Here is a 10,137-nt window from a genome sequence, read left to right on the forward strand (position 1 = left end):
AAATGTCATAACTTTCTTATTTTACATCCGATTTTGATGATTTTTTGCGTTTTGCTAGTTTGATTTTTCTCTATTCATTCAAATCATCATTTTTCTGGGGTGGACTTGACCTTTAAGTTTAGTGATATCAGCTGCATGATATTTGTCATGCGTCCGTTAAAATACCCCCCCCCCCCCTCCCCATCAAAATATACAGGGAGCGTTTCATCATCATTTCCATCCGGCAAGTTGTCAGATCTGACAACTTTCCTTGATTTTGATTGGCTGAGAAGCACCGTTACTATGGTAACTGTCGGATAAATAGTGTTTTTGGTATAAAGCGTCCGACAAGTCATTCCATGAAACTCTCCCCTAATGCCGCCTTTCTTACATTCATATTGCGTCGAGTTGTGTTAACCTACGATCAGTAATCTGTTTGTGAAATATATCCTATACACTTTACCTGCTTTGAAGTCGTTTCCCCTCTGGTCCTCCGTCCATTCATCAGTACCCAGCGTGTACTCAAAAGTATCGCCCTCATTGGCCGTTACGATGTAGCCGACTCCATCCACTTCGAAATACTTGATCCCGTCAGGTTGGTAGAAACTGGATATATTGTTTCTCCTAAACATGATAGCTGATGCAAATAATTGTAAGAGCTCAGTCAATAATTATTCTAATGATAATCATAATAAGAAAAATACGAAGAGGAGGAGGAAGAAGAAGAAGGTGAAGGAGAAGAAGATGGTGAAGGAGAAGAAGATGATGAAGAAGAAGGTGAAGGAGAAGAAGATGATGAAGAAAAGAAGAAGATGATAGAAGAAGGTGAAGGAGAAGAAGAAGAAGAAGATGATGAAGGAGAAGAAGAAGTAGTAGTGGTAGAAGAAGAAGAAAAAAAAATAGGAAGAACATTTCTATAGCGCATTTTCACTATAAAAGATACAAAGCTCAATGTATCAAGAGGAAAAAGGTAGTCACAATGAAACCATATCTAAACAAAATATGAAAATTGGAGAAGGTATTGTTAGGGTTTGCTTGAATTGTCTAAATCACATATTGGACCATTGTCTGGGGGGAAAACCCGCGGGTTATGTTAATAAGTTAACTTTTTCTATAACCCCCCCCCCCCCTCCCAGCCTCTTCAAAGATCACGTAAGGTGTGTTGCTCTAAATGTTCTCATTGTTTTGTTTATAATTATGATGTACCTTAGTATCATCTATCTTTTAAAATGCTGAATAAACATGATAAAATACAAATAATAAAATAAAACATTGACTTTGATTCTTTTTTTCTCCTTACCGTCATCTTTGTCACTTGCATCTAGATCAAAGTCAATCCAGTTCTTTTCACCAAGGGGATAAATGTCCTCTATCTCATCAGCAACCAGATCCACCACGGCAATGGCATTGTTTTCCTACAAGGTGGAATTTAACGTCAAGGGAACATATCGGACATGAGATTTATAGGATCATCTGATCGTTAGTTGTTCTGAATTGTTTTGATATTAATTCATCTAAGAAGAGAATGCTGAAGTTGTCCATGAAAAATGATTATGGAGATAAACCCCATGTGAAGTCTTCATCATAAGGATGTCAATGGCGTCAATAATCATGATAATGAAGACAATGAAATACAAATTATTTCGATTAAGATTAATCATGATTACATTGGTGGTGATTTTTTTACCTGATTGCTAAGAAAGCATGAATGCTTGTAAGCAAGCAACCAGAGGACCGACGGCTTAAGGTCCCCTCCGAAGGACATTACACTTATACATATGTATTGAACATAAGGTGAAATTAATGTGTCATTTGAAACGTCTTTAAACGGAATTTGAAATGTTCTAGCAATTTACAGTTACTTTACTTTGTTTTGCGAGATTGTTCCGCGATTTGGGAGCTGCAGACATGGAAGAAGGAAAATACACGACCGCTCCAAGATTGTCACGTCCCCAATATCCCCAATAAAACCAGTAAATAGAATTGACATTCACATTGCTAATATTTCGAAGCGAAAATAAGGTGGTAAATCTTTATAAGCTATTGTGTATGCCATTGTGTCATTTACTATTTATCTTGTTATATAACACCCAGACTGCTTAACCACACTGGCTTCCTGAATAATTTGGTGGTAAATGCCAATATTCTGCTTTAACTTGGTTCCCAAAAGTTAAGTATCTACATATGACATATAAGATTCACTTCCATTAATCGGATTCCGTTTTTTCATGGTCATTTTATTTCCTGTGGGCTATTTTTCCTCAGGAGAATAAATAGGAGTGATATGATCCCTCTGTAGTTTTCAAAATGACAAAGAAAAGAAAGGTAAGGGGGTAAAGAGGAGAAAGGAAGAAAATAGAAAAGACTCATAGGTGAAAAAGTAGTGGGTGTTTCATAAAGCCGTTCGAATGTTCTGAAAAGCTTTACTATTGACTAGTGAACCTTTCTTGTGGTCAATTATATACACTAGATTTTCATTGGTGTTTATTTTTTTCATACGAAAGGGTCACCAGTCCTTCGTATAGTCGTTAATAAAGCCGCTCGCATAACTAACGAACAGAACAAGTTTATGAAACACAACTGCGTCATGCAACATCAAGAGCGAACAGGGGTGAGCAATGACATACGTACCTGTAAGGCAACGAATGCTTTCGTATCATCATGATTATATGTGATGTATTCAGGCTCCATGTTTTGGGCGAACGTATCACTAGCACCATCTAACTCCCCGCGGTATGGGTAACGCACTCCTCTTGCGACGTATTCATCCGCCCTAATAAAAAAAAATCAGACACCTGAACGCCACATTTTATCGTCAATATTATTCATTGTCATCATACATTCTATAATATCCTCCTACATCATGTCTATTGTGTCCATATTCATCCTAATCCTCATCATCACCATAATCCCAATCTTAATACTCGTCGTTATCATCATCATCATTAGTCATTACATGTACGTTTAATATGATACGCATGCACCCATCATTAACAAGATCAACATGCATCTTCATCATCATTACTACATTATCATTAAAGGAGAATGAAACTCTTGGAGCAAGTTAGCTTTTGTGAAAGCAGAAAAATCAAAGAATAAGATCAACAAAAGTTTGAGTAAAATAGGACTAGCAATAGAAGAGTTATGAGCATTTGAATGTCGAGATCACTAATGCTATGGAGATCCTCCCATTGGCAATGCGACCAAGATCTATGATGTCACAGATGAACAACTCTCCCCTTTTGGACACTGAAAATATACCCCAAAACATCTCTTTTTGCTCATTCTAATCATATGACAAACGATTCATCAATGATATAATGTTGTGAAACCTCTGCACTTGTCCTCTCATAAAGAGAACACCTCACCCTGTGATAGACTCTATAAAAGTGAGAATATAAGTGAAATAAGTACTAAAGTAATGAGGGAGTTGTACGTGTGTGACATCACAGATCTTGGTTGCATTGCCAATGGGAGGATCTACATGGCATTAGTGATCTTGACATTCAAATGCTCATAACTTTCTGATTATTCATTCAATCTTCCTCAAACTTTCAACAATATGTTTCTTTGATTTGTCTCTTTGATATGGATTCAGCTGGTTTCAAGGGTTTCATTCTCCTTTAAAAGCACCCAACCACCATGTCTATCGGCAATTGCCACCACTAAAATCCAACAAGATTTGAATACGGAAATCGCCGAGGAAAATAGTACCATCACATTTTTTCATCATGGACTGCTTATGACCTTATGCTTTATATTCTAGTTTTTTGTATGAATTATAATGAAGCAAAATGTTCAATTTCATAAGTAAAACCAAATCAATATTGTTCTGTTGTCATAATGCGCGCAATTTTAGATGATTGTATTGATATCGCATGAAATACAGATATTCAAAGTATGGGTTTTATTTTTTGGACAAGGCAATTGGAAAGTGCTGCTCATGAACGACACAGAAAACAAATAAGACGATAGTGTCGATTTCATACCTCCACACCTCTCGCGTAGAGTCAATGATCAGCAGCGCAGCGCTGAGGCGTGACGTCATGAGCTAGCAACAACGCGATTGGTATCGATCTTCTGAACCAAGCTCTTAAAAACGAAAACAAAAAAAACTCGGCGGAAGAGCCCAGTTCAGCAGCTTTTATACTCTCTCAACACCAACAACCGAACTTGAAATCACCCATGATCACTTCAGGATATCAAATTTTATTATAATTTCACAAAATGCATGTGATTGCAGTAATGTACCCGGTTTTGCATTCTTGAGATTTATCTATCTTTATTATGATATAGCCTTTCACATTGTCTTACCTGTCATTAAACTGCGTGAAGTTGAGCAAAGATGAACTAAACGTGGAGCCATCGGCGGATAATCGGATGATGGAGATGGACCCTTCACGGTTGATGAATTCTGTCATGTCGGCATTTTGGTCAGCTTCTCCTTCGTTTGCGACGACAATCGTACGACAATCGTGGGAGAAATGGAGCATATCAGGTTTGCTACCGACTGCGTATAGAGAAGATGGCACACTCACAAATAGGGGTGCAGCAAGGATGCAGGTTTTCGGAAAAGGTGCAGAGCTATTCCCTACACGGTTATCGAGCACAGTTGCACCTATCACTCGACCTTCTGGAAAGGTGCAATTTTGCACCTCTCTTGAAGGTACAAATAAGCACTTTTGTGGTTATAACCTAATGGTGTTGATTTGCACTTTTCAGAGAGGTGTAAATGTGCTCTCAATGTGATATTTGGTCATCTTTCTTTCCTCGAATTTTTCACAAGCGATAGTCTTTTAAATGAATTTCATCAATTTAACTCACTTCAAGGGTACCAGGGTGCAGTGGAAGACCCCCCCCCCCCCCCCCATGAAATGATGACAGAATTTAAAAGGGAGATTAGGAGGAATGGACGTAAGAAAAACACTCTTTGCAAAGATAGTACCGGGTATAGGAGAAATAAATAACTTCGGTACATATTTTTTTTCAAGCGGGTCAAAATTATTAATAATACTTAATGAAGATTAGGCGTTTATAAAAGTGAGGCAATGAAATGACCGAACTGAATATCTTGTTATAATTTTTTTGTTTAGATTCTAGATTTACATTATGTTTGGAGTAGGAGAGGTGAAGTCAACTGTAAACCAATGACAGATAAATAATGAAAAAAATAAGATTGAATGATTGATTGATTGATTGATTGTATTCTTTTTTTTTCTTTTTTGCATTTTTCCTTAAACAAAGTCTACAATACATTAAAGGGATGGTCCGGGCTGAAAATATTTGTATCTTAATACATAGAGTAGAATTCACTGAGCAAAATGCCGAAAATTTCATCAAAATCGGATAACAAATAATAAAGTAATTGAAGTTTAAAGTTTAGCAATATTTGGTGAAAACAGTCGTCATGAATATTCATTAGGTGGGCTGATGATGTCACATCTCCACTTTCCGTTTTCTTTAATATGTTATTACATAAAATCATAATTTTTTCATTATTTCTTACTTGTGTGAATAATATGTCTCCCTTATAATGAAATAAGTTGCAGAAATAAATATCTAATGCACTAAATCAGTTGTCATTCCAATTTTTCTACTTCTTGGAGGAAAAAATTTGAATAAACCTCATTTCATATAATAAAATACATAAGAACAAGTGGAGATGTGACATCATCAGCCCACCTAATGAATATTCATGACGACTGTTTTCCCCAAATATTGCTAAACTTTAAAATTCAATAACTTTGTTATTTGTTATCCGATTTTGATGAAATTTGTGGCATTTTGATCAGTGAATTCTACTCTATTTATTAAGATATAAATACTTTCAGCCCGGACCATCCCTTTTATATGGATGTATTGAAATAACAAATCTTACATCAAAATAAATGTAATGTGTTTGGACATTTAAAGAGGGTCCTTTATGTTTCTAATTTGATATACATTACATTTTTAGTAGGCCTACATGTATTCTTACGTGAGATTTCATGAAGTTGCGTCCAGTTTCCATGAGTTTTGTCGTAGAGGGGGTAAATATGCAGAGTTCCGTTGTCTGTCTCCTGGGTTCCCTGGAGAACAAACGCCACATAATCACCACATGTCTCGATATCGTTGCAAGTCGTCTGCACAGCAATACGCTCTAGTATAGTGGGCGTGGTCACATTCGACCAATCAGTGATGTGGATATAGCTATCACCTATCATGTTCGAGTGAAAATTGTATAAACGCAATATTTGAAACAAAATTCGAGGTAAGGACAAACGGTCTGACTCGCAAGATTATTCTAATCATAAATATTATATACATGTTTTGAAATGATTATAATCTATGATATATAAAATCAATCTATATATTAAAATATTTTTCATTTGAAAAGATGTTAAAGGTGTTCTTTTTTATTTAGATATATATGTATGTATATATATATATATATACATGTGTGTGTGTGTGGGGGGGAGTGTGTGTGTGTGTGTTGGTGGGGGTGAGGGTGTGTATATACACCGACACATATATAATATATGTATAATATATGTATGTCCGGATAGTGCACCATATCTTCTAATTAGTCATATTCGAATTCCATAATTCACACTCAATAAAGTCCGAATGAAATACAGGAACACTAAATGATGTCACCAAAGCAAAGTGAAACTTGTTGACCTAAACTACATGTAATGACATCAGGGTTATAAATGAGTAGGGATGGGGAATGCGTGACTGTAAAAACAAATTATTTATTTTGTTAAAACGTCTAATATATATATGGTATATCAGAATAGTATGGATATTCGTGGTATCCCTTAGATCAGATGATTTGCGTATACAGGGGATCGAGTGAGACAGCCGACATTGTGGAAAAAATATCAAAATCGTCCTAGATAATAGAGTTAAGGCAAGTTATGCAGTATTTGCAAAACAGTGACATTAACTTCCCATGTTAAACTAAACTCCGTTGGATTTTTCTGAGCCTGAACATAATTTACTCTTTTTTTATTTATTTGATGTAAACAAGTGGGGGAATTACTTCAAATTAAATATGTTCTTATTCTTTAAATACGAATTTTGATATGAAATTTGGCAAATCAATAGAGTGAATCACGGGCTTTCAGAATATGCAAAAAATAAAAATAAATTTCGAAATTTGACCGAAAATTAGGTTTGGGCTAGGATGGATCTTTCCTTGAACACTGACCTAAATACGCAATAATTACCGTAATTTAAATCGGAAGTCATCTGCCCTTGATCTTGTGGAGTCATTCCCAAACCGGAAGAATGACCATGAACATACATGTGAAGAAAAGTGATTGTTTTGTTTGTTTTGTTTTGACGACTAATGATTAGGGTTTATTTCCCTTTAAAGCTATGTCTAGGAATGACTATAATGCCTGAAAACAGGGTGTGATGTGGGGGCGGGGGTGAATAAAGATGACATATCTGCATTATACACAGTCAATAGTCAAACGCTTAAAACTGCAATAAAATATATTAATCCTCTGTTTACATCATATACATCGGTGAGATTTCCAGTCGTCATTTAGACAACTGTTCTAAAGTTATGGACAGCTAATTGTGACACAAATATTTATCAGTACAGGTTCCGTTGATAAGCTCATCTCTTACTCATTCGTGACTGTCTGAAAATAATATAAAAATCAATTTCCTTCGCCACACAATGACAAAGCACAGTGAACAAGAGAAACATGGAATGTAATCACAATTTTGATATTTTGGAATTCCCATGATTTTAGTACAGATTTAGACCATGGTCTAAATCTAACCCAACTTTGGAATGCGGGCCAATCCTGCCAATGTAAATGACTTAAGAATTGAACTTTAAGTATGACATTAATTATAGAAGGCAATGTCTATAGTTGAAGTATTAAACTGGCGAGGGTGACTTGGTTAAATATACAGACACAATGTCAATGAAACTTAGACGCCCGTAGCTAAACAAGGCCCCATAAATCCCTGCTTATTTCTGTAAAATATTTATGTACATAAATATCTGGAACAGTCATAGGTCAATTGATCTTTCTTTCATTATTTCTGGCTAGCTAAACGCATTGATCAATGATAGTTTATCAATTTTTTCCATATAAAGAAAAAAAACAGTTCGAAAATTATTATGAAAATGGAATCCAAAGAACGATTATTTGTATAAGCGTAATAGCCAGTGGCGTAACTACGGGGGGGCACGTGCCCCCCCCCCCCCCCCCCCAATCGGCTGGCCAAAAAAAAAACGGGGAAAAGGAGAAAAAGAGGGAGAAAGGAAGAGGAACGTAGTGGCAAGAAGAAATTATTATTCATTATAATTGTATATTGTATTATAATCATGTTATGTTATATTACATAGGAAACATTTTTATCATAACTTTATGAAACATAATTTGCTCAGGGTCCATGTCTTCATTGTTCCTGGTGCTCGCATTGTCTGTTTAAAGAGATATAAACCTGTTGTTCGAAAACCTCCCGTTTTCAAGTCAATATATATACACCAAATATATTATTGTTTTATGTAGTGACATTATGCTTCTTTTTCATGACTACTTAAAGTGATTGCCCCATGTTAAGGTCTTAATATAAAACATTTCCTGTCCGTGATTACGATCGCTTCAGTGGATTGGTGAGATATGTCTGCTCTCCATGAATTCCTAAAATCAGTCCTTGAAATGTCCCCTTTTCTGATCTGAATATCCAAAATTTTCAGCTCGCGCTTCGCGCTCGCATCATTTGGTTAGTGAAATACGTATGGTCTTAGTGAATTCCTACAAACAAGCCTTAGACTGCCCCGCTTCAGGTCTGAATTATCTAAATTTTCAGCTCGCGCTTCGCGCTCGCAATATTTTATTAGTGAGATGCGTATGATAATCATGATAACATTGACTACAAAAATTGCTTCATGTGTTCAGATGTAATTCTAACAAAATCAGTAAGCGCTTGGCACTCGCATTACATGACTATGGTGAGATATGTATACTATTAAGAGATTCCTAAAGTATAGTCCTTAAGATCTCCCTATTTGGGATCAATATATACAAAAATTTCGGCTCGCGCTTCGCGCTCGCATTGTTTAGCAAGACAGGTACGTATCATGATTACAAAAATTTGATTATAAAGTCTTTTTTTAGGTCTGAATATCAAAAATTTTCAGCTCGCGCTTCGCGCTCGCAGTATTTGATTGCTGAGATGCGTATGTTATTCATGATTACAATGACTACAAGTGCTTCCTTAAAATGTCTCTAGTAGGTCAGTATACCTGATAACTTAGCGCGCTTCGCGCGATCACTATATAAGTGACTCAAAAATTTTGCTGGTGCCCCCCCCCCCCCCAATGCCGTGACCCACGGTACGCCACTGGTAATAGCAATATCAAATATCAACTCACCGAAAGGTGCAAAAACTCGAACCCTTCAATACTCACGTGTATCTACCGGGATGCGCAAATATAACCGTTTTGTGAATTAGCGAAAATATGAAACGTTTAAATTCTCATAACTTTCTTATTATTCGTCCAAATTAGATGAAATTTTCAGCGTTATTCTAGACCGATTTTCTCTCTCTCTCTCTCTCTCTCTCTCTTCAGTCAAACCAACTTTGTGCTGAGGCGGCCTTTCCGTTAAATTATTAACGGAGCCGGAAGAAACATTCGAATGAAATACTATGGGGAAGAAGAATATAATTGTGAAAATATTTTACCTGCTGAATAAGCAATTTTGTTGTTAGTATCATACCCAGTCTGCTCCACTGCAGCAACATCAATACCAAAGAGGCCTTGATCGCCATTGTAACTGTATGGCAAGTAGATGGTGGAGATTGGTCGAATGGTCACCACAGCAAAGACGACTGGAAGGAAGACTATCAAAGCGGCGACACGTGTACATTCTCTTGGCAACATTTTGGTGATTGTAGTTTCTAAATGTTGTTATTCTAAACGATGAACAATAAAGAAGAACAATTCATTGCTTACTTTTTATTTTATTTTGGCTGAATATAACGATTGATATATTTCAGTAAGAGCATGGACGTACAACTAGGGCCGGCATTTTTAAGTTCAGTGCACATTAATTGCTGACGCCAAGTAAAAAAAAGTTATGTTCCCTCGAAACAATGCTTGATTTCCATAATTTCATTAAATAACAGTGTTTTCACCGGTTTCCC

At 36.2% G+C, this 10,137-nt stretch overlaps 1 protein-coding gene across 1 annotated transcript; it reads right to left on the reverse strand.

Moving 5' to 3' along the window:
- Positions 1-392: 392 nt before the first annotated feature.
- LOC129275943 (mesenchyme-specific cell surface glycoprotein-like) lies at positions 393-9,925 on the reverse strand. Its single transcript, XM_064109734.1, has 6 exons — positions 9,676-9,925; positions 5,957-6,175; positions 4,294-4,489; positions 2,611-2,752; positions 1,280-1,394; positions 393-616 (listed from the first exon to the last, which is right to left on the reverse strand). Exons 1-6 carry the CDS (start codon positions 9,872-9,874, stop codon positions 393-395), a joined length of 1,095 nt encoding a protein of 364 aa, XP_063965804.1. The 5' UTR covers positions 9,875-9,925.
- Positions 9,926-10,137: the final 212 nt, after the last annotated feature.

This window comes from Lytechinus pictus, chromosome 14 (assembly GCF_037042905.1).
Source record: "Lytechinus pictus isolate F3 Inbred chromosome 14, Lp3.0, whole genome shotgun sequence".
Classification (NCBI taxonomy): Eukaryota; Metazoa; Echinodermata; class Echinoidea; order Temnopleuroida; family Toxopneustidae; genus Lytechinus; species Lytechinus pictus.

Coding starts and splice junctions, on each gene's coding strand:
- LOC129275943 (XM_064109734.1), bottom strand. CDS start 9,874: ATGTTGCCAAGAGAATGTACACGTGTCGCCGCTTTGATAGTCTTCCTT. Junction 6,176..9,675: donor CAAAATTGCTTATTCAGCAG/GTAAAATATTTT, acceptor CGAACATGATAG/GTGATAGCTATATCCACATC. Junction 4,490..5,956: donor GCAACTTCATGAAATCTCAC/GTAAGAATACAT, acceptor CTCTATACGCAG/TCGGTAGCAAACCTGATATG.